Source organism: Salminus brasiliensis, chromosome 1, assembly GCF_030463535.1.
Source record: "Salminus brasiliensis chromosome 1, fSalBra1.hap2, whole genome shotgun sequence".
Classification (NCBI taxonomy): domain Eukaryota; kingdom Metazoa; phylum Chordata; class Actinopteri; order Characiformes; family Bryconidae; genus Salminus; species Salminus brasiliensis.
The window spans coordinates 51,966,925-51,991,659 of NC_132878.1; the positions used below are offsets into that span (position 1 = coordinate 51,966,925).

General features: G+C 43.9%; 1 protein-coding gene and 5 non-coding genes across 13 annotated transcripts in view; all 6 read left to right on the plus strand.

Annotated features, from left to right (window-relative positions):
- Positions 1-18,582, plus strand: part of suco (SUN domain containing ossification factor) — a 54,163-nt gene extending 35,581 nt beyond the window's left edge. For 3 of the 8 annotated variants that reach the window (XM_072682369.1, XM_072682397.1, XM_072682415.1), the window contains 10 exons: positions 320-400; positions 1,383-1,466; positions 4,506-4,596; positions 5,995-7,218; positions 8,814-8,901; positions 9,016-9,120; positions 10,387-10,535; positions 10,749-10,840; positions 12,672-12,727; positions 15,076-18,582. In XM_072682369.1, coding sequence (XP_072538470.1) covers positions 320-400; positions 1,383-1,466; positions 4,506-4,596; positions 5,995-7,218; positions 8,814-8,901; positions 9,016-9,120; positions 10,387-10,535; positions 10,749-10,840; positions 12,672-12,727; positions 15,076-15,621 — 2,516 coding nt within the window. In that variant the 3' untranslated portion in view covers positions 15,622-18,582. The remainder of the gene's footprint in view (positions 1-319; positions 401-1,382; positions 1,467-4,505; positions 4,597-5,994; positions 7,219-8,813; positions 8,902-9,015; positions 9,121-10,386; positions 10,536-10,748; positions 10,841-12,671; positions 12,728-15,075) is intronic. The other 5 variants (XM_072682388.1, XM_072682407.1, XM_072682378.1 and 2 more) reach the window with 4 other exon arrangements.
- A 1,299-nt stretch (positions 18,583-19,881) lies between these two features.
- Positions 19,882-19,953, plus strand: trnad-guc (transfer RNA aspartic acid (anticodon GUC)). Its single transcript has one exon. It is a non-coding gene; the product is annotated as a tRNA-Asp (tRNA).
- Positions 19,954-20,213: 260 nt separating this feature from the next.
- trnad-guc (transfer RNA aspartic acid (anticodon GUC)) lies at positions 20,214-20,285 on the plus strand. The gene has a single exon. It is a non-coding gene; the product is annotated as a tRNA-Asp (tRNA).
- Positions 20,286-22,030: 1,745 nt separating this feature from the next.
- On the plus strand, positions 22,031-22,102 carry trnad-guc (transfer RNA aspartic acid (anticodon GUC)). Its single transcript has one exon. It is a non-coding gene; the product is annotated as a tRNA-Asp (tRNA).
- Positions 22,103-22,596: 494 nt separating this feature from the next.
- LOC140538333 (U5 spliceosomal RNA) lies at positions 22,597-22,711 on the plus strand. Its single transcript, XR_011977740.1, has one exon. It is a non-coding gene; the product is annotated as a U5 spliceosomal RNA (small nuclear RNA).
- Positions 22,712-23,260: 549 nt separating this feature from the next.
- On the plus strand, positions 23,261-23,332 carry trnad-guc (transfer RNA aspartic acid (anticodon GUC)). The gene has a single exon. It is a non-coding gene; the product is annotated as a tRNA-Asp (tRNA).
- The last annotated feature ends 1,403 nt before the right edge of the window (positions 23,333-24,735 follow it).

Consider the following 24,735-nt stretch of genomic DNA (forward strand, 5'->3'; position numbering starts at 1 on the left):
CACGTATTTGTCACTGTACACTGAACAGCGAAATGTGTCCTCTGCATTTAACCCATCTGTGGTAGTGAACACACACCCAGTGCACTGGGGCAGTGAGTACACACACCCAGAGCGGTGGGCAACCAACTCCAGCGCCCGGGGAGCAGAGAGGGTAAAGGGCCTTGCTTAAGGGCCCAACAGTAACAGCTTGCCAAGCCCGGGAATCGAACCCACAACCCTGTTATCGATAGCCCGGCGCTCTATGTCAGTAGTAGTAGTAGTAGTAGTGGTGTTTGTGTGTCCATTACTTAATGTACTGAAGCTGTTCTCTTAACTCCAGAACTCCATTTCTTAGATTACCCACCGGGCTACCTTCCGTCTGAAGACAAGCCTTCAAAGAACCTTCTGGGTTCCGCCACAAGTATGTACAAGACAGCTTTCTGACGTTTTTCTTTTTTGGCTTCCAGGGTATTTCACTTCTGTATCCCATATTATAAACTCACTGATTGATCCGCAGCTTTGGAGAGTATGTTAAGTCTCTTTAACTACAGACTGAGACATCCGCCACTGCACTATTTACAGTGTGTGTAATTGAACTGTTTAGTTTTCTGCCTTGAGCTCACATTCTTAGTATCTTGAAAGACCACAGTGGAAAACCGGTGTGTAAATAAAGAGAATGTTAGCTGTTAGGATGTTAGCTTCTTTCTAAACACTCTGGTAAATAGCTATTGTTACTCTTTGGATTATGTATTGGATTGGTTTACATGACAGTGTTTTAAACAATAGCTATATAAGGCCTGGGAGGATAGGTAAGGGGTTTATTCAGGTATACACTAATCCTAGCTTTACTCGCAGCTTGGGATTTTGTGAACACATTATTATGTCCGGCATCCAGGAATGCTACATTCCCCTAGGTTCTTTCTGAACCTCTTTGCCAGCTTGGCTTGGACATTTCAGTGAATCTGTATTCCCTACTCCTAATGACGCAAGAAACGACACACAGGAGTGGGAACACACAAGCACACACACACTACTATTTCCATGTGTTAACATGGGTGCCTCTGTGCTGGGGGCGGTTCTGTGTTGGAAGGAGGAAAGCTGCAATCTTATTGGCTTAACACAGGGCCCCGCATTGAGTTAACTAGCAACAGAAATTGTGGGCACACACATACACATACGGACACACACAGTAGAGTCTTATTAGTCTCTCTGTGGGGCCAAGGCATGCCTCTGGTTTGGCTCTTACTATGTGGCACATAGTGAAAAGAGGCTATAGTAGGCCATGTAGGTAGAGGTTGTGTGTTTCTGTGCTGTTACAGTATGACTACCAGTAGGACAGTTTCGTATTCATGTTTCAGAAGCTTGATTTTTAATTTTTTCCTCTGCTTGGTTCTGCTTATCAGATGCCATCCTCACCATGGTCAACAACATTGCTGCTAATGTCCTAGGTGGGAAGCCTGAGCTTGAAGATGGTGCTCAATTAGAAGGTACAGTGTTTTCCTCTCCTCTTAAACCCCTCAAGTTCGAAATGGCACCGGTCTGATCTCAAATATCGGCATCAACAATGCTGCATGGAAATGCTGGGTTGGATATTGAATATTGGAAAAAGAATCCAATCCAGTGCTGTAACAAATCTAGCCTGAAAAAGCGCACACACACAGGCTGTGTGTAATTTTAGCTTTGTATTTCTGAGCGTGTTAACACTGTTAATGTTTCTAAACATACACAAATTCATTTTCCCGTTCATATATATATATATATATATATATATATATATATATATATATATATATATATATATATATATATATAAACCAAGCAGGCAAAGACCGCCTCTATTGAAGTCATTTTTTGACTTTGACCGATTTGCAGGTTTTCAAAACTGATATTCATAGTAAAAAGACATTGTGCCATCTCTACCTCTACCCAGTGGTCTTTATGTGGGTCTGTACTTCTCTGGACCAACTTGCATAAACATCACTCAGACCCCTGTAGTGCTCCCTTGCTGATAAAGTCTGACCTCTGTCATTCAAGTCTGTGATTCTCCCTGTGCCTGGAGAGAATACTCTGCTGTGCAGACTCTCTGTCTCTCTCTCTCTCTCTCTCTCTCTCTCTCTCTCTCTCTCTCTCTCTCTCTCTCTCTCTCTCTCTCTCACAGCTGTGTGTGACGGGTGGGGGTCGTTGCTGTGCCAACACTGCAGGAGCGCCAAGGACTGGCAGTTAAAAGTGTGTGTGTGAAGTGCTGGAGCATACCAGAGTGTAGCTCTCGCATGTTGAAGATGTGGCAGTGCAGAAAGAGACCATTTTTAAAGTGCAGCCCTAAGAGCCTGAAGGCCTCTCTGAACACAGTTTAGAAAGCCGCAGTGCCGGCATCTGTTCTACTGTGTTATGAAACTGGAAGAATATGAAGACAAATATCCATGAGATCCTGAGTGAGCTATAAGCGCTGTTTAGAAATCTGTTCCTAGAAGGTTAGCCTCTGGTAGTCAACCCTATGTTCATGATTCAGTTCTTGATCCAAATTCAGAAAATATTCTGAATCATTTGTGCACTTTTTAGCATGTTTTGTGGAGTCCCGCATGGTTTTAATTTGAGGGTCTTCAAAATGCTTATTATGCCAGTAATGTAGTTCTGAGAGCGAAGAACTAAAGTGTGGATCTACTATCCAAAGTCTAAAGGGTTAAATGATGATTGGCCTGCTTTAAAGGTCTTTTCAGGTTGGTGGTGGTGGTTCACACCAAAAGGGCAGCAAGGTTCACAGCTCAAAAGGCCAGAAGTTGTGGATTCTTGGTTTGTATAGAGTTTGGTACACCCCCCCCCTGTGTCCATGTGGGTTTCAACTAGGTATTCTGGTTTCTTCCAAAGTTGGTAAAATTGGCTACACAAAATTGTCCCCTACCTGAGGGCGTGTGAGTGAATGAGTATGTGGGGTACCCTGTGATGGACTGATGATCTGTCCAGGGGGTATTCCTGTCTTGTACACAGTGGTTCTGGGTAGGCTCCGGACCCACCACGACCAGGAAGAAGCAGATAAGAAGATAGATGGATGGTAGCAGAAGGGCTTTCTTTGTTCTTACAATTACAGTCCAAGAATCCTTTTTCAGTACAATATAGAATCCTTTTTGCTTTGGGGTTAGGGGTAGTTTTAGTGTGTTTACTACAGTGGTTACCGTGCCTAGTGGTTAATGGACACACTTAAATGGCGTCTCGACTGGTTGTTCTCAGGGCAGCATCTTCCGAGTTCAAATAAATGCTACGATAATCTTTACGGATGTGATTAGCTCTTTGCTTATTGCATGCTTAATGGTTTTTGAGTCAACATGTGCTTTTCCAAAAGGTGGCCTTTCAAAATGGAAAGCCCCCCCCCTTCCCGCATCACTGAGGAAAGTTTTGTGCCAGGAGGCTCCGGAAAAACAGACCTGCCCGAAGTGATTAGTTCGGGAGTTCGTTCATGTGGAACACATTTTGATGTAACTGGCAAAACATGACTCATGAATTTGGCTCCTTACCATCAGTTGGCCTTGATTGACCTGGGGGTTTGCTGGTTGTGCTGTTTGTGACTGCTGAAGCTCACCATATTTAACAAATGCAGCAAATTCATCTCACATCTGTCACAATTTCAAAAAGCAATTGTCAAAATGTCCTGATAAATGATTGTCTACAAATGGTCCAGAATGACTTTGAATAAAAAAAAAATGATATGGACTTCTATTGAAAGAAAGTTTTCTTGTAAAGGTCCCCTGCTGTGCCTATGTCTGGCTCCAAACTGCCTAAATTGACTGATAACCGTATAGCACAATTCTACTGTTAAATCATTGCAAATAGAAGAAATGTATTCAGCTATGATTTTCTTTACTGCAGTATATTGCTTATATAATGTGTATTTGTACTGTATCCGTTGAACAGCCAAAAGGTCACTCACACAGTTGAATGCACACGCAAGCAAAAACAGCCAGAGTAACTGAAGGCAAGCAGAGTCAGGTTGACAGATGCTCTGAAGGTTTGGTTGGTTTCTCCTGCGTGGCGAGACCTGTTTTGTTCCTTGTATGGCTCACACGCCACATAGTCACATAAATCTGTATACCTTCACTCCCATCCTACCACCTACAGTCTGATCACGCTGATCATACTTTCTTAGTCTGATAAAACAGGAGGGGACAGGTCAGTATCAGCAACATTATGAAATGGTCCTGTACCTCTTGGACTGAGGAAAAAAGCAGTGACTGTGTGTGAGTGAGTTTTGGCTGGTAGAATGTGTGTTTCTTGATGAACAATGAATGTCTTTGTGTGTGAGAGAGTTGAAGGGGGGTGTAGGAGTGTGGCTAAACTCAGCTGTGGGCAGAGCCTCTGACGCATGTGCTCTTTCCCTCTCTTCTCTCTGCCCTTCATCTTAGCATACCGCCACAGGCTGCCTTTTCCATTTCCCCTACTTTTTTATTACTTAATGCTTCCTTTTGTTTAAGTGGCCCTTTTTCCTCTCCTCATTCCTCGTTAATTCTGGTCATCATGTTTGTCTTCTCTTATAGGGAACATGTCTTCAGGGGTGGAAAATGTCACAGGAGTGTTAACAGAGACCATACTTTCACCAGCACCCACCCCCACAGAAGAGCAAGCAATGTACGTTTAAATATATGTATACTACACACACACACACACACACACACACACACACACACACACACACTTCTCTTCTCTTCATCATGATGTTCAGTGCTACCAAATTCGCTTACTCAATATTCAGCCCGCAGGTGTGCTGCTTTTCCAGCTCAAACTGGTTTGTACTGTTTGCTCACATTCCAAGTCAACCCATTAGCCACAAGTCTAAAAGCCAAACTACGCTTTCTTTCAGAGGCAAATATAGACTGCCGGTCAAAAGTTTGGGAACAGAACCTTTTATTAAATGAGCAGGTTGTCCTTGCAGGTTGAGTTGTAGTAACGTCGTATTGTGTTGAAGGTGTTTTGGAAGAGCAATGGAACCCGTGCATTTTATCCCCTCTTTGTAATGTTTGCATATATAGGTACCGTTCACGTGCTTAAACCACCTTTAGGCCATACAATTCAAGATGTGGTTTTAGGTCAAATCCATTACATACCAAGGAAGACGTTCTGATGAACAGGAAGCTAATGTATAATATTTTAGTATTTAATATTTTGTTAGCAAACCCTTTGATGCACTATATGGACAAATGTTTGCTAAAATCAAGAGCATTTAAACATGTGTTTTTAAGGAGTTTGGTCTCTCTGTGCTGCTTACAACTGTTTCTGTTATTCTGGAAGGCTTTCCTCTATGCTGATCATCGGGCAGTGGTGGCTCAGCAGTTAGAGCTCCGGGCTATTGATGACAGGGTTGTGGGTTTGATACCCGGGCTCGGCAAGCTGTCGAGCTATTCTCTCTCTCTTCTCCCTGGGCACCGCTCTGGGCATGTGTGCTCACAGTCACTGTTTGTGTTTCACTAGTGTGTTCACTGCACGAATGGGTTAAAGGCAGAGGCCAAATTCCATCCGTGTCCGACACAAATGGTGAATATGGTTGTCTAAATTCAGGGACATCAGGGATTTCATTGCATTCAGGGATCTAATGGGTGTCCATTACTTAGTCAAAAAGGAAACCAGGTGTCCTTAAACATTTTAAGCTGGCATTTGATAGCTGTACTGTCTTTGAACAGCACTGAGACTTAAAAGCATTGGTAGTCATTGTGACCATTTTGCTATTTGAAAATCTGCATTTTAAGGAATAGAATAGAAATGTGTGACAACTTTTCAAAGACGTTCATTTATTGCACGCAGTTAACATAAGAAGTGGCCTGATTGTTCGGGTGGTTAAGTGAATTATCTTTTTGCGTCAAGCGTATGTGATTTTATCATGCTCCCAGTTGATCTACAGAACTTCAGCGCTCAGCATTTACTGTTTGAATTATTTCCATATATCGTTTTTCTTAGAAATTGTGTCTCAACAGTTCTTTTTGTTGTTTTGTAACTCAGAGTGGTTACAGTATGTTCTCTTATTGTGCCCAGGCTGCACACGCTAGAACTGGACCCCACTCTGGTGAAGGAGGACCCCGAATCTGCTCCCGTACCACCTTCTGAAGAGAGCCGCATCGTCATTCTGATGGAAGACGAAGAAGAGGAGCCAACCCCACCCACCGTGACCCTGCTAGAGGAAGAGGAGCGGGAGGAGGAGGACGAGAGGAGGCATAAGGAGGATGCGTGGGAGAAAGAGAGCTTCTTTTACTGCGGCCATCTCAAAACCCTGTCCTGCCTGGCAAGCCTTCATGAACACCTCCACCTGTACTGCTCGGCCGCTTTGGCTCTCCAGCGCCTGCGCCGCGAGCGGAACACGCGTGCCAGTACACACACTCAAACACACTCATCGGTCCCTGCCCCTAGTCCAACTGAAGCTTCCTCACCATCTTCCGAGACGCTTGCAGAAGCGGAGCGGCCCTCTCAAGCCCCTCAGGATGAGATTGCCCCAACTGATACAGTCCCTGCATCCCCTCCCACTACAGGATCTTTGGAGCCTAGTGTGGATCTGTCCCCTGATACGATCTTGCTAGAGCCCAGCCGTACCTTGCCCATTCCCCCACACAGCTTCTCCGACACCTCACTTTCCAGTCCCAGCCCTACCCAGGACGTTGTTGAGACGCCACCTCTTACTGGCGAGCCCCAGGACTCCAGACCTCAGTACCTGGAGCATGTCCCAGAGAGCAGCGGCGGTGGCAGCAGCAGCAGCTTTCTCAGCCCCAGCTCCACCACCTCCATGGTCACTGCCACTTCTGATCTTCTCAGCCCAGAAACGGACAAAGTAGAACTACTCGTGCCAACCAAAGAGCAGCCGCTCCAGCCCCTCCCCACAAACACACGGCCCTCTGAAATCCCACCTCCCACTGAACTCCCCACACCTGGCCCGGAGGCTGCCGACCCGAACCGATGTGCTGGGTCAGAGGACATCCAACATAAAACTGAGGCCACAGAGGCCTCACCCATCACTCCCCAAGAGGAAGAGGTGGAGGACATCCTCCTCAGCATGCCAGCCATCCAGAGCAGCGCATCGCGAACTGCCACAGACTTTTACGCTGAGCCTCAGAACTTGTCCGATTTGAGCCACGGCAATGGCAACGGCAACCAGGTGCATGGCTCCAACCAGAAGGAATCTGTGTTCATGAGACTCAACAACAGAATCAAAGCTCTGGAGATGAACATGTCACTCAGCAGCAGATACCTAGAGGAGCTCAGCCAGAGGTAACACACACACAATCTCAAATCTCCATACATTCATATTAAATTTGAGTTGGGGATAAGAACTGGAGAGTTTGTGCAGGGTTTTTTATATACTGTTCTTGTACTTTCACACTTTTTTTATTTTGCCTTGATGATGAGAAGAGTTTAACTTGCCACTTTTCCAGTACACTGATGATGAACAGTTTGAATGTTACTGGCTAATGCCATGAATACTCATACATGCCTTCATGATAACACAATTCAAATAAGATATGACATGCATATACCTTTATTACCACATTATACATGAGATTTTAGTGACTAACATGACTCACATTTTGATTGCTTCACTCTAGATCAATTGTGGTGGTGTACTGACGAATGATTACAAAAATTGTCACTGTCCAAGTACTTATTAACTTTATTCTAATATATTCTAGACAAACTCTTGGGCTATGTTCACACAGCAGGTAAAAGAGGTCCAAATTAGGTATTTTTTGACACATAAGGCGATGTTTTAAAAGGTGCAAAAATGGCCAGGCCTAAGAATCTGAGCTGCTTTGACAAGGGCCAAACTGTGATGGCTAGACGACTGGGGTTTCTGAAAGTGCAGCTGTTGTGGTATGTTCATGATCTGGTCAAAAGTGGTTCAAGGAAGGAAAACCGGTAAACCAGCGTCAGGATCATGGGCGGTCAAGACTCATTGATGCACATGGGGAGCGAAGGCTGACCTGTGTTATCTAATGTAATAGAAATGATACTGTAGCTCCAATTGCTAAAAAGCTGGTTCCGATAGAAATGTGTCAGAACCCAGTGCAGCGCAGTTAGCTTCATATGGGTCTGCGCAGCCGAAGACCCGACAGGGTACTCATGATGACCCGAGTCCACCGCCAACAGTGCCAACAATGGGCATGTGAGCATAAGAACTGTACCATGGATCGATATAAGAAGGCTGGCCTGGTCTTTCTTTTACATCATTGCGTGTGCAACCCGGGCAGAGGCAATGCTGTGTAATGCTGCAATATTATTTTGGGAAACCTTGGGTCCTGCCATTTATGTGGATGTTACTTTGACATGTTCCACCTCCCTAAACATTGTTGATGGCAGTAGTCTCCTTATAGCAGGATAATATGCCCTGCCACACTGCAAAAATGGTTAAAGAGGGGTTTGAGGTGTTGACTTAACCTCCAAATTGAACATCTCAATCCAATCAAACATCTCTGGGTTGTGCTGGACAAACAAATCTGATCCATGGAGGCTCCACTTTGCAACTTACTAGAACTAAAGGATTAGCTTCTGACTGCTAGGTGCCAGATTCCACAGCATACCTTCGGGGGTCTTGTGGAATCCATGCCTCGGCGGGTCAGGGTTGTTTTGGTGGCAAAACAGGGGCTCTAATCAATATTAATGTTACTAATTAATGGTTAATTGGTGTATATTCCCCTTATATATACAAAAAGCTCTTATTACCTACATTACACATCCATTTTCAAAAAGATAATGACCTCAATGCAGGTATATAATGTGGACAATAGTGACAATAAAACACATATAACACACTTTTTAAATACACAGTATATATTTCTCTTTGATTGGCCTGTCTTGCTGTCATTCAGGTACCGTAAACAGATGGAGGAAATGCAGAAGGCCTTCAATAAGACCATCATTAAGCTGCAGAATACCTCAAGAATAGCAGAGGAGCAGGTTATACATATACATATTGCTCTACATATTTATATAAATATGCTATCAAATGATGTCCATCGTCCAAGTTGTAGACAGGTGTCCAACCACAAATGTTTACGTGTTTTCTTCTAGGATCAGAAACAAACAGATTCCATCCAGATGTTACAGAGCCAGCTGGAGAATGTTACCAAGCTCATGCTTAACCTGTCTGCCACCGTTAACCAGTTACAGAACGAAGTATGTACAAACACTCTCGCACATACACAGTTGTGGTCGGAGGTTGACATGCACATCATTAACCTGAATGTCATGCCAATATTGGGTTGGCAATGGTTTATTTAAACTGTACTTTCTTTTCTGCTGCAGACTGAGGGGGAAAAAAAACATATATCGTTAATAGAAATGAATAGGGGGTCTCTGAAATCAACACAGCATCAAAAATAGACAACCCCACACTTAAATTGTTAATTGAGTGGTGCTGAAAGTTCCAAAATATAGCCAAGGCCTCTCAACTATATTAGTGATCATGATTGACTACAGCTGGTAGTTTGTTTTGACAGCACTCATTTGATTGACCAACACACAGTACAAGAGAAAAGTCAAGGAAGTTTAATGTAGACCTAAGAAGGCTGATCGTTTATTTACACATACAACTGCAGATTCTAAGATCAACAGTTCAAACAAATGTATGTACATGTGTGATCACCCTGAGCTGCAAAGAAATTGATTAGAATGGTCAGGAACACTCCCAACAACTGCCTTGGTGGTGACCATGGAACAGCAGCATCACTGTCTACACAGAAATTATTATTATTATTTTTTTTTTTTGTGGACTTAAAAACAAACTTCAAGAAAAAAAAAAAATACATCAGTATCAACACCTTTAAGCTCCCATGAACAAAGGAAAAAGCCCTCTGGAGGAAAGTTTTATTTTTAATGTTTAGAAGAGTCCTTTTAAGCCCAAGAATATTGTACCAACTGTTAAGCATGGAGGTGGTAGCATCATGATCTGGAATAGCATTGTGGTTATTTTGCCAGCGGAAATGGTACATTGCACAAAGATATGCAAAAGAAGGTCAACCTCAGAATGATCCCACCAATAGCTCAAATAATTAATTTACCTAATTGTTTTAATTGGCTGTTTTAAATGGATAATGACCCCAACTGCACATTAAAGGCAGTTGTGAAATTGATAAACCAGGGAACTATGTAGCTTTTGCAATGGCTAGGTAAAATATGTAGAATGTGTTTAAAAATCAGATCTGTGCCAAAAATGTAGGACTTGTGGACCAAATTATTGTTTATTTTCTATTAACAACATTTTAGATGTTTAATCCCAATATTCCCATGATTTTCATGTAATGATAAGTGAATGTAAACATTTGACCACAACTGTACGTCATTGCATTTTACCCAGGAAATACACTTTACACAAATAAGCTGCTTGTTTGGCATAGCTGTTGTTAAAGTGTGTGCGCGTGTCTTTATGAATTTGTTTTGCAGGTGTCTGACAGGCAAAGTTATCTGGTGGTGTCTCTGGTGTTGTGTCTGGCTCTGGGCCTGCTGCTGTGCACGCAGTGCTGCCGCAGCTCCTCCACTCCCAACAGGAGCTCAGCTATCCCTGTGAGCAACCACTACCCCAGCCCCAAGAGGTACAACAATACACACACACACACACACTCACACAAACACACACACACTTGCGCACACAGTCCAGATATAATGTACACCTACGCTCCCACGCTAAGGAGAAAGCGGTTAACTGTCACCCGCCTTACCCTCAAGCTGTGAATTGTTTGACCTTACTTTTCTTTACCTTTCACTTCTTTCTTCCTCTGCGTTCACGCTTTCTTTCTTGTACTCAGGTGTTTCTCATCATATGATGATATGAGTTTAAAGCGGAGAGTTCCGTGCCCTCTTGTGCGTTCCAAGTCATTTCAGCTGCCTACCTCAGAAGGTAAGAAGGAGGGTTGACCAGGAATCCTGTAAACAAAACACAACAGGATTTGCCCTTTTCTCTGTCTCTCCCACTCTTTTTTGCGCTCTCTCTCTCTCTCTCTCTCTCTCTCTCTCTCTCTCTCTCTCTCTCTCTCTCTCTCTCTCTCTCTCTCTCTCTCTCTCTCTCTCTCTCTCTCTCTCGCTTTCTTGCTTCCTCTCTCTCTCTCTCTCTCTCTCTCTCTCTCTCTCTCTCTCTCTCTCTCTCTCTCTCTCTCTCTCTCTCTCTCTCTCTCTGTGTAACATACACTCACATGCCACTCATCTCCTTCAGTGTCACGTTTCTTCAGCTAGACCGGTCACAACACACTCCTCCCTCATAAATCTTACTGCACCCTCAGTATCTACTAACACTGCCTTTATGCCTAACGTAAATATATATTTCGTGCTCTCATTGCTGTATGCTCTGCAGAGAAACCAGTTTCTAAGCCTCGCTTGCAGAACAGGGTCCGGATTCACAAAAGTGCTCAACCGAACCAAACAAGCTCCAAAAAACGTGCCTCACGTTACCTAGGAGGGGCAGATTTGCGCCACCACTTTGCGCTGAACCAAAACGTGAGAAACGTATTTGGGTGAGACAGCAGATGAAGCTGGAGGTTACCCTACATACGGGGCAAATGTACCAGCGCCAAAATGTAGCTGCTGCATCATTTAAGGTGGTATGTAAAAATTCACTGCAGTTTTCATGCTCAGTTTTCATTGGCTATTGACCAGTATTAGCAAATGGGTTACGCTCAGAGGTGACTGGTCAGAAACCCGATGGGGAGGCCAAGAATTGGAGTCAGCACCCTCACACACTGCTCAATTATTTCTTCAACTGTTGACTTTACCACTGACAAACTCTGCAGACAAGAGCCAGTCAATATGGACTGGGGCTAAACTCTGGGCAGGAATTGTATAAGGTCTTCTGTTTTGCTACCCTGCATGGATTTAACTGAATAGTGAATATTTTATAATGGGCTGTAAAAATGCAGCATGAAAGGCTACATTATAAATGACTACATAGAAAAAAGTCTTAAGACTTTCCTTTTTTCGAGACGTTTTTAAGAATTGCACTTAACATTCTTATGAACTTGGTGTTTATCTTAAGACCCTTAGGGGGGGGAAGCTTTTGTGAATCCAGTCCCAGATCTCTGCTGCCGGTCGTCATCTTGCAATGTGAATATCGTGTGGCTGTGCACTGTTCCGTAAAAGCATGCTGAACAGTTTCTGTGGACATCAGCATATCCATCACCACCTGCTGCATAGAGCTTCAGCACAAAGGAGCTGTTCAGTAGTAGCCAGGACACACGGAAGATACTTAATGCCAAACATGTAACGCTGAAGCCGCTATTCTCTTTCCTTTTCGTTATCATGATGATCACTCATATTTCGCTGTGAGAGTTGTGAGAGTTGTGAGAGTGCGCTTGTGTGTGTGTGCGCGCGCGTGTTTGCCTTTAGGGTTTGGGAGCTTGTCATTACCAGTTTGTGTTCATGGAGCAAAGGGTGTGTAATTTTGGTTCTTAAAGCTTTTGGCTGGCTCATGTTCAGACATTTGCAAGTAGTAACAATTCAAGGACATGCACAGTAACTCCTCAACGCATTTATTATGCAAACCCAGAAATCCTCCTCAAATTAAGGAGCGTTCTCCCAAAAGGACAGTGTATTAATTGGCATCTGCTGGTGTTGAGTGTGCTTTTCTGTTTCGTTTTGCTTTACGATTTGCTCAACTACTTGCAAGTGCAGTCATGCTTGTATGTGTTCATGATTTCCATACCATTCCTTTAACCTGGCCCCCTTTCTCCCCTCTTTAGTAGGTCCTGATGACTTGTACATTGTAGAACCTCTAAGGTTTTCTCCAGAGAAAAAGGTACAGTGTCCGTTTCGCCTGCCGTGGTGGGCTGCTGTGTGCACATGACCATAGGCGAGGGGCTGCGTTCCAAACCACACACTTGTTCTCTTTTTTTTTTTTTTTGTATTCATTTATTTTTATATTATAGCTTTTAGTGTTTGTTTGTGTTCTTACTGATTTACTACAACTACACACTATCTAACTAGCTAAGTGTGTCACAGGAAGAAGGGTGTAATGTAGAACGTACAGTGGCTTTTTTTGAACACTGAATGGGACGTGGTGAGTATTTTGGAACACAGCCCCAGCTGTTAGTGTTTTGTACTAGCCGTGAAGCGAACCCCTTCTCTGCCGACTGAAGTTTAGAAGCCATAAGGGTGTTAATGTGGCAGTGTACGGTCTTGTGCGTAGGTTGAATTTTTGTTAGTGGCTTCTCTATCTTTTTTTTTTTTTTTTTTTTTTTTCCCCTTTTTGTCCTGGCCCTCATTTGTGTCGTCTGTTCTTGGTTATTAATAATGTTAGTAAGTTAAAAATATGATTTTTATTTTCCTCCTGTTCTTCATCTTCTTCTATTGAAAGTGATCGTTCACCAAAAATCAAATTGAGACAATTTCACACTTAGCCTAGATGTATTTAATCAGCCAAGACTTGTCTAAAGTCTTCTGTATATTATTAAGGGGAATTCCATAGATTTTTAGTTTTATTTTGTTTAATTTTATTATTAACGATGGTTTTATAAGAAATGTTTTATTGTGGGGAAACCTCTTCTATACAGTAGTGGTACCAGTGAACCAGGGGTTGCCATGTCTACAAGACAAATGTACAGAAACGCACGTGTAGCTTAAACAGCTTTGGTTGAGGTGCTTTCAGCTAATGTAGACTCCATGTAGACTGGAGTGTTTAATATATTAAGTACATTTTAATGAGTACTGTGGACCCACACTTCAGTTTCTCAAACTATATGACTTCAGTTATTTCAATTACTAATCTTCATTATACATTTATATTGAGTCCTTAGTATCATGTTTTACGAGGTATACCATTACAAAAATGTGTAGGGTTAAAGCAGTTAAAGACATTCACTTTGAACAGCAGAAATAAAGCAGTTTTGTCCATCATGAACTGCAAAAACACTACAAGTCATGTATGTCTTATTAAAATATAATTTGCAGTCTTTAGGTTCTGAAACTCTGTGAGGTAGCTTTTAGATCCATTAAACACTTTATCACTGCTGTGAATAATTCTGACTTGAATGGTGCACTTCCCATCAAGCCCCTCTAAATGACTGTGTTTACATCTTCACAGTTAATGTAGAAATTCATCAAACCTGCTGAAATGCTTTTTAAAAACCATCACACACTTGCCTCGGCTCATTTCAAGCAGTTAAGTAATACAGCAGCGTTTCCCAGCTGTAGTCCTGGAGTTTCCCAGCTTGGCACAGTGTTGTGTTTCCCCTGCTCTATAAGACGTGATTCAGGTAGAGAAGGGTTTTTAACAATCTAGGGATGTGACTCAGTTATGTTCAAGAAATGTGCTTCAGGTCTGGACTTGCACATTGATAAGAAGCATCGCCATTATGAGGAACCTAAAGTTGCTTGAGTGCTAGTAGTGCCCCCATGTGGAGAATCTTCAGCTTGCTGAGTCGGGTCCTCGATGTGCTTCATATCTGAAGTATCTCTAAGTACACCATGAGGCTGAGAACTGTAGTAGCAGCCATCTTGAAGCTTGAATTTGGTCTGTTTTGAGATGCCTAATTAATTAAATGGGGTTTGAGGAAAAAGTGTTTAACTGAGGCATGTATTTATTAAAACTTTAATCATTTGCTTTTATTGCCATTTATACAGTACAAGGAAATCCCTCCCTTTGTGTATCTCAGGGTTAGCACACAGGGTCAGCCATGCAACAGCACCCCTAGAGCAGAAAGGGTTAGGGGCTTTGCTCGAGGGTCTAAACAGTGGCAGCTTGGTGAACCTGAGGATAGAATCCACAACCCTGGGATCAGTAGCCCAGGACCATTTAACCACTGCCCCTCTAGTTGGATTGATGCTAACTAATGGCTCATTAGCTACTTGAGTCTCATAGCTGCAGTGGAGAACTGAGGAATCAGGCTATCAGAGGTACATTTGGACTAGGGGAGAGCTGTAAATTTGATTCTTGGTTGAACAACTGGTGTAATATTGTATGTCAGTGATGCATCCTGAGGTGTTGTAGACATTGTAGTGTATTTTAATTTAAATGTGTGCGTCCGTCCTCGCCCCATTCACTCAGCACAAAGGTGGTTCCTACGGCTGTAGATGGTTTTGTATATATGGCGGTTTCTAACCGGACCCCCATTAAATAGCTTGTGTTTATTTCCTCTGTGCTTGCAGAAGAAGCGCTGCAAAACAAAAGGTGGAGAGAAGGCAGAGACTCTGAGGGCCTCCGTTGCCGAGGTGACGGTCACTAACGGCGGCCCTAAAAGCGACAGCCTTCTCATTCCTCACTTCCTGCCGTCGGCTTGCGACGACGATGCGTCCGCCTGCTCATCCAGAGATGGTGTGTCTGAAGGCAACTCTGAAGGCTCATCCTCTTCCTCCTCCTCCTCCTCTTCATCCACAGCATCAGATGAGTCCTGCTGCAGCATCCAGTGCAACGGTCAGCTCTCGTCGAGCTTCCCGCCGCCCAAGAACAGGACGGAGAAGAGGTCATTCAAGCGTCGGCGCTCCAAGTTTGGTGAACAGCTTCAGCAGCTGCAGAAGCCACAGCAACCGCAGCAGCGGCCTCCGCCACATGGGCGTTTTGGGGCTGGGCTTCTGCATGCCACCATTCCCGTGGCAACAGGAGTCATGCCAACGCTGCAGGAACTAATGAAGGGGAAACAGGAGCTAGGCGTGGGGGCATTCGGGATGACCGCAGCTGTCACCGGCCGCGTCTGAAATAGAAGCCCACCACTCCATCAGCACCCTTGCGTCACACCTGTAGACACTGACAAAGTGACAAATCCCTCCCCTGCTGAGTCACCCCTTGTTTGTGTCGGCTAGGTGGAAAAGATGGGTATAGTCCTGTCCTGTTTTTTCTCTCTCTCTCTCGGTCTGTCTGTCTGTCTTTCTCTCACCATTCAGAGCCAGTCTCTGCCACATATGCACAGAGTGGAACTTGGACTCAATGACTACAGTAAACACCCCCTCCCTCCCGTCTGCTCCCCCCTTTTAAAACACAGAAGTTCCTTTTCATTCTGAGACCCTCCCCTCTTTCATGTGCCTTTATTTGTCCGTTATTGAACTCTCACAAGGAGGTGAACAGTCCACAGACCGAGGTGAAGGGTCTTTTTTTTTTTTTTTTCCTTCTTCTTCTTTCTTTTTTGGAGAGAAATCCAGTTTATTTTTAAGGGGGTTACAAAGACGACTAACTTTTGAATAGTATGAGTGGGACTGTGTTTGTTTTTGTTTGTCTTTGTCTTTTCCCTTTTTCTTTCTTCTCAAGTGGGACCAGTACATGACTCCATCAGTGGGTACCATTTTGTTTTCTCTCATGGCCAGGATGATGAAAGGGGAGATCTCGCACTAGCAATGTGAGTGAGAGACCATCAAGAGAGACCAGTCACCTCCCCTGCTCTCTCTCTTTCTGCAACACACTACCACAGGCCTCCGGTCTCTCTGCCTGCTGTCTCTTTCTCCGCCAGTCCCCCGTGTCTCCCCCTTTCACACTCCCTGCTTTAAATGCGGTCAGTGTTTGCCAACAGGTTCGTGCTTATTGTTTTGTTTTGTTTTTTAACACTAACATTCTCTTTCCCCTCTTACTTACTTTCTTCTGCATGGGCGTGTGTGTAACCCCAGTCCTTTCATTGTTCCCGGTGGTTGTTTGGTGGGACCAGTGTGTATCGTTAGCATTGTAGCACAGAGCTGTCCAGCACTTTACCTTGCTTCAATCCAGTGAGCAAAACTGAAGGAAGAACAGATCCACTCCTTCTTTTTGTCTTTTGTATGTCTGACAAGGTCCTATAAATACAGTCACGTTGTGTGTTTACCTCTGCTGTGTGTTTAAGCATGATGATAGGCTGACCCAGAAGAGGTTCAGGCAGAGCCTGTACCCGGCAAAGGCACAGAAATGTGCGAATTCATTCATTAGCTCAGCGCGTTTTTTGCTGCGCTCAGACTCCAGCTTTTTCTACGCATGTTTACTGTTTACTCTATATTTCTATTTTTGTTTACAGCATGAGCCAACATTGGAGAGTCATTTATTACCAAATGGCCAGTTTGAAACACCTTAGTACATACGTATACTGTATATTCTGACATGCCCACAGGGATTTTACAGTGGACACTGTGTTTGCTGTTTTATTTATCTATCTATTTATTTATTTAAATGTCACGTTTGACTTGGGCTGGTTTGAGCCCAAGATCATGGGTCAAGCAGGGTGTTTTAGCCCTTCCGGTGTCCCTGTGGTGTGTCGTCAGTATTTATAGAAGAACGCACACACATGCACACTCGCTTCTACGTCGGAATATGAAAACATTGAACCTGAAATGGTACAGATACCCCCAGATAATGTCCTGTGTTTTTGCTTCGTACAGAGAAAGCTGGGCTCTGACCGCCACGTACTTCACATTTCATTACCTAGATGAGTTTTATTTTAGTTCTTTTAGATCCTTTTTCATGTGATGAACCGGACTTCAGACGGAGGTTCAGTAAAGTGTGTCTGGTTCTGTAATCGGGGTCTGTTCTGATGAGTTTTGTCTTATTGGTTGCAGTTTGAAAGCATACTGGAACTCTGCTTGACGGCTGGTGTTTGTGTCGATTGGCATGTGTCGATCAGACTTTCCCATTTTCTAATCTGCCTGCTTCATTGTGTGTGATGCCTCTTTTTACCACATTTATCTTTCTTCCCGTTCCTTCATACACCCCTATAAATAAAGCTACCTTTCGCCCTCTATGGCGCTGTACCTGCGGCTGTATTTCGCTCACGTTCTCCTTGTCTGTAATTCACTCTAATAAATCTTACATGTATGGATGAGCACATGCGTCTGCACTCACTGGACCATTCTACGTCCCACTGCAGCTTTATTGTTTTGTTTGGTTGTTTGTTTGGTTGTTTAGCTAGCTGCTCATGATATGTGTTTTTGTGTCATATTTTTTCCTTACACTCATCCATTCACACCTCGTCTCTGAACAGAAAACAGTAGAAAAAAAGAAATGTGAAATCCTGCTGGGGGGGGGGAATTCTAAAGGGAAAGGTTAGAATTGTCCTGAAGTAATTCCACATTCAGAGGGAGGAGGGGTTAATGTTCTTTATGTGCATCCATCATGATCTTTTTCTACTTTTCCTTCTTTTTTTGAATGTGTGTGAAATTGTGTATCTCTATTGTGGATGAATGTTTTAAACCGTGTGAAAGAAGAAGAAGAATATTTGAACCGGTCCTATAACCCAGTGATTGGAGACCTGCATCATTCTGTGTGTGCGTGTAAGCGTGTGTGTAATGCAGTGTCTCTCTCTCTCTCTCTCTCTCTCTCTCTCTCTCTCTCTCTCTCTCTCTCTCTCTCTCAGCACTTTGGATTACTCCTCATGCCTTGTTTTTTTTTATTATTATTATTATTATTTTCTTTCCTTCCCTCCAGTAGACCTTGTTCAAGTGCTTCTTCTCCCCATTGCATCTCCTCACTCTGGTGTCATCTAGTGGTCACAGACACCCCCCCCCCCCCCCCCCGTGTTAAACCAGCCAGTAGATGGCGCCAAATCTACACCAGATAATCTGTGAGGACGAGCTGCACAGTATTTCCTGTTTTTGTTTATTTGTTTGTTTGTTTGTTTTGTGTTGTTGGAACAGGAGTAACTGTAACTACAAAAATGTAGTGCCAATAGAAACTGTGAATTTCTAAATAAAACACTTTGTCTTTCATGGCTTGTCCTTCAACGTGGTGTTTTTGTCTTCGGATGGACGGGATGGAAGTTGAGATTGACATTTTAAATTGCAAATAAAATCATTTTGATATTAAAGTAAATCTGTTTATTGGGTCAACACTGGCTAGCTAGCTATCTTCTATAGGTCCTCAGGTCCTGGTTTCATTTTGAAGGAGACATGACCAAAGCTTACCTAAACTAAATGTGCTAAGATTGTGCCTTTTTTGCCTAATTGAGGCATTCAGGTAGTAGCTATGAAGACTATGGTGGCACTTATACAGAAATGATGTATACAGCCCTATACTTCTACTACTATTACTACTACTACTACTATTACTACTACTACTACTACTATTACTACTACTTCTACTACTATTACTACTACTACTACTACTATTACTACTACTACTATTACTACTACTACTTCTACTACTACTACTATTACTACTACTTCTACTACTATTACTACTACTATTACTACTACTTCTACTACTATTACTACTACTTCTACTACTACTACTATTACTACTACTACTACTACTATTTCTACTACTTCTACTACTATTACTTCTACTACTACTACTACTATTACTACTACTACTACTATTACTACTTCTACTACTATTACTACTATTACTACTACTACTATTACTACTACTACTACTTCTACTATTACTACTACTTCTACTACTACTACTACTACTACAGGCAGTGCGGAAGAAACATAAGAAAGCCTGAAACCCCAAGCATGACTTGTGAAGTGTGAAGATTCATATTTGCCACAGCAAATTATTACTGTCCAACCTGAAGAAAGCACCCGTTTGTGGCTCCTCATAGTTTAAATGCAGATGAAACGGATGCTTGAGAGAAGTGAAATGGATATCTGACACAAAGCTTCATATAATCTACTGGTTTAAAGCAGTGGTTCTCAAACTAACCCTGAACACCCCTAGACACTTTTTAAATTGTTACTCATTTTTTTTATCCAATGAACTTTGTACAAATGATCAGTGTTTGTGAACAGGTCACTTAAGCAAGCAGCTAATATAAGAGAAAGAAATAAAGGCCCTAGTACACTGCCTTGAGGAACTCCACAGGCAATGTCATTAGGGCTTGAGAGCCAGTTTTACAGACCCAGATTAAGTCTAATCCTAATAAGAATATTAACTATTGGCACTTAATGAATATCTAATCAATCAGACGAGCTCACTGTCGAGAGGCAGAGGAAAATGCGTATGTGTGTGGGTGTTGTGGTAGGAGGTGAGTTGAGGGGGTGGAGACGAGGGCAGTACAGCCTTCCTCGTTAGTATAGTGGACAGTATCTCCGCCTGTCACGCGGAAGACCGGGGTTCGATTCCCCGACGGGGAGATAAGAGTTTTTAAGCTTTACATGTAGAGCTATGAAACCGTGTGTGTGTGATCAGCTACTGAGAGGATTTCACAACATTAGATATGTGTGTGGATCAGGTTTAGGATCAGATCAGGGGTCTGATCTCTCTCTATCAGACTGATGATCGGTGTGAAGTTGTGGGGATCTATCGAGAGTGCTGGTGCACGGATCTGTCGTTTGCACGTGCGTGTTGTGGTGGAAGGTGAGTAGACGGGGTGGAGAAGGGTTAAGGGTCGTCCTCCTCGTTAGTATAGTGGACAGTATCTCCGCCTGTCACGCGGAAGACCGGGGTTCGATTCCCCGACGGGGAGACGCAGAGGCATTTTTGGGGAGGGGGATAACTGCTGAGCTGACTGACCCCTGCTGACTATGAGAGGAACTGTTCCAACAGGGAGCTGCTTCAGGTAAATGGCTTTTGGAGTACTGAAGTCATTTGATCTGATGTTCTGATGAAGGCTCTGGAGCAGGGCTGAAATGCCATATTTGGAATGAAATAAAGAAGCTTGTCTACGGTATAGAGTGCTACACCTTTTTGTATAATGACTCGAGGTTGCACCTCAACAAAAAGTTGGTTGAAGCAACTTTTTCCTTTGCATTGTCATAATGCTCCCACCCCCATGTTTCACTGTTCTGATGGTGTTTGCTGAGGAATAGGCAGTGTCCATGCCACACATAGCATGTTGAGCTTTTACTTCAGGAAAAGGCCCCATCCCCCATCATGGGCACTTTCTACAGAGGCGCCATCCAGAGCATCCTGACCAGCTGCATCACTGTGTGGCACAGCGCCTGCAGCGTGTCCTGCCGCAAGACCCTTCAACACTTCAGCAGCTGAAAAGATGTTTAGTACCTCTTTCCCCTCCCTCCATGACATACACAGCACCCACCTCACTCGTAAAGTCCTCTGCATGCTGGGGGTTCTTATCACTCTGTTTGTCCAGAGAGACCCCAGTGTCAAATATTGGTGTATTTTTATACTAAAGGGCTTAACATGGTACACAGTCTCAATCTGTGAATCTAGGCTAAAAACTCATCTGTTTAGTTTAGCTTTTGGTAAGTAATGTTTCCTTTAGATAAAGGTTGTAGGTACAGGGGTTTACGGACAAAGGGAATTGTAGAATGCTAAGATGCTGGATCTGTCGTCTCGCTCCTTGCACGCCATCACTCAGGCTTGTGGACGGTGGAGCAGGTGGACGCTAGCATTTCAGGGTGCTCCCGTGTCTGTGTTACCTTCTGGCTCTCTCCTTTCAATTAGGCTGTTATAGTCATACCTGCCGGAGTCGTCAGACGCACTTTGATACTGCTCAGTATTCTCTGCTCTCTATAAATACATTCCTCCTCCGAGTAAATGGTCACCCAGCCCGACCTGCTGGAAGACTGCCCGCTGAGGTCCCCTCTACCTACCAGTCGACCAGCAGGGAGACTTTCCTTGCCACAGTCGCCGTTGGCTGCTCGCTGGTAGTCTTAGATTTTTTTATGTTGTTGATTTTTCCTTTTTTTTCTTTTGCTAATTACTGATTGTGTAAAGCTGCTTTGTCACAACAACAGCGCTATACAAATAAATCTGACTTGACTTTACACTCGATTCTGGAAAGTTGCTGTGAGGATTTGATTGTGTTTGACCACACAGGTATTGGTGAGGTCAGGTACTGATGTTGGAGGATTAGTTTTAGATAACACTCCTCCACTCCGACTCATCCCAAATGTAGTGGATGGAGCTCCATCACTCCTGAGAGCACAGTTCAGACATAGCTCAACACCTCAAACCCATGTTTTTTAAATGACTTCCTAAAGTAACAGAATTCACTCATTAGAAAGAGTGAAAATGATTTAGTTTTTTATTCATATTTTAAAGTAAATGTTACAGAAATACAAAAAAAACCTGTAAAATTTAGTCAGTAATTAAACACAGGTGATTGATTATTCTAACAACCTGCTGCTGTAGAGAAATAACATGTAGATCAATGCAGATCAATAAAGTGTCAGATCAATATCGAGAGGGAGTGGGTGTTGTGGTAGAAGGTGAGTTGAGGGGGTGGAGAGGAGGGCAGTACAGCCTTCCTCGTTAGTATAGTGGACAGTATCTCCGCCTGTCACGCGGAAGACCGGGGTTCGATTCCCCGACGGGGAGATAAGAGTTTTTAAGCTTTACATGTAGAGCTATGAAACCGTGTGTGTGTGATCAGCTACTGAGAGGATTTCACAACATTAGATATGTGTGTGGATCAGGTTTAGGATCAGATCAGGGGTCTGATCTCTCTCTATCAGACTGATGATCGGTGTGAAGTTGTGCGGATCTGGCTTTTGCACGTGCGTGTTGTGGTAGGAGGTGAGAAGCCGGGCTGGAGAAGGTGTAAGGGTCAGAATCAGCCAATGGTAGGACGGAGCTGTGTTACCCATGATGCACTGCAGGTCTCCAACTCCTCCACTTTCCTAGTTAACGAAGTAGTTTATCGTAGTTTAGTGATCAAATGAGAGAACAGAGGAGCACAGAGCTGCATTTCGACCTGATGTGTAGTTTTTATTGAGGTACTCTGGTGCTGGTGGTCCTGGTGGTCTGGTCACCATGCAGTGGAGGTGTGTGGTGTGTTGGTGGGGTGGTGATTGAGCGAGGTGGTCTTCAGTACACTCTTGTTTCTCTTCAGATCGTATAAATCTTTCGCCTTTTACTAAAGATTTCCGTGGGGAGGAACATTATGAGTATCAACTAATTTTTTGATGCCCTGCTGAAAGGCGGGGTTCCTGAACTGGTACTAAAATAAGAGTGGGATCATCAGACAGGGAGAACAGGAGGAGCTGGGAGCTTCTGCGGTTTCTCTGAAGGTCGTGGTCAGTGCTGTAGGCAGTGCTGCTGTGTTTAGTCGGTGAGCAGTAGCGAGATCACAGGCAGTGTGAGCCATGCTGGAGGAATCTCCTTCATCCGGGTATTACAGCTCAGATCCACCTATAAGGAGCACTGGGAGAGTCAGTGTTGATGCCCTGATGCTGCTGCTGCTGCTGCTGAAATGAGGGAGACTTACTTGTGTGTGAAAGGAGAGCTGCAGTGCTGAGAGAGTAGATACGTGTGTGTGTGTGTGATCAGCTACTGAGAGGATTTCACAACATTAGATATGTGTGTGGATCAGGTTTAGGATCAGATCAGGGGTCTGATCTCTCTCTCTATCAGACTGATGATCGGTGTGAAGTTGTGGGGATCTATCGAGAGTGCTGGTGCACGGATCTGTCGTTTGCACGTGCGTGTTGTGGTGGAAGGTGAGTAGACGGGGTGGAGAAGGGTTAAGGGTCGTCCTCCTCGTTAGTATAGTGGACAGTATCTCCGCCTGTCACGCGGAAGACCGGGGTTCGATTCCCCGACGGGGAGACACAGAGGCTTTTTTGTGGAGGGGGATAACTGCTGAGCTGACTGACCCCTGCTGACCATGAGAGGAACTGTTCCAACAGGGAGCTGCTTCAGGTAAATGGCTTTTGGAGTACTGAAGTCATTTGATCTGATGTTCTGATGAAGGCTCTGGAGCAGGGCTGAAATGCCATATTTGGAATGAAATAAAGAAGCTTGTCTACGGTATAGAGTGCTACACCTTTTTGTATAATGACTCGAGGTTGCACCTCAACAAACAGTTGGTTGAAGCAACTTTTTCCTTTGCATTGTCATAATGCTCCCACCCCCATGTTTCACTGTTCTGATGGTGTTTGCTGAGGAATAGGCAGTGTCCATGCCACACATAGCATGTTGAGCTTTTACTTCAGGAAAAGGCCCCATCCCCCATCATGGGCACTTTCTACAGAGGTGCCATCCAGAGCATCCTGACCAGCTGCATCACTGTGTGGCACAGCGCCTGCAGCACGTCCTGCCGCAAGACCCTTCAACACTTCAGCAGCTGAAAAGATGTTTAGTACCTCTTTCCCCTCCCTCCATGACATACACAGCACCCACCTCACTCGTAAAGTCCTCTGCATGCTGGGGGTTCTTATCACTCTGTTTGTCCAGAGAGACCCCAGTGTCAAGTATTGGTGTATTTTTATACTAAAGGGCGTAACATGGTACACAGTCTCAATCTGTGAATCTAGGCTAAAAACTCATCTGTTTAGTTTAGCTTTTGGTAAGTAATGTTTCCTTTAGATAAAGGTTGTAGGTACAGGGGTTTACGGACAAAGGGAATTGTAGAATGCTAAGATGCTGGAGCTGTCGTCTCGCTCCTTGCACGCCATCACTCAGGCTTGTGGACGGTGGAGCAGGTGGACGCTAGCATTTCAGGGTGCTCCCGTGTCTGTGTTACCTTCTGGCTCTCTCCTTTCAATTAGGCTGTTATAGTCATACCTGCCGGAGTCGTCAGACGCACTTTGATACTGCAAAGTATTCTCTGCTCTCTATAAATACATTCCTCCTCCGAGTAAATGGTCACCCAGCCCGACCTGCTGGAAGACTGCCCGCTGAGGTCCCCTCTACCTACCAGTCGACCAGCAGGGAGACTTTCCTTGCCACTGTCACCGTTGGCTGCTCGCTGGTAGTCTTAGATTTTTTTATGTTGTTGATTTTTCTTTTTTTTCTTTTGCTAATTACTGATTGTGTAAAGCTGCTTTGTCACAACAACAGCGCTATACAAATAAATCTGACTTGACTTTACACTCGATTCTGGAAAGTTGCTGTGAGGATTTGATTGTGTTTGACCACACAGGTATTGGTGAGGTCAGGTACTGATGTTGGAGGATTAGTTTTAGATAACACTCCTCCACTCCGACTCATCCCAAATGTAGTGGATGGAG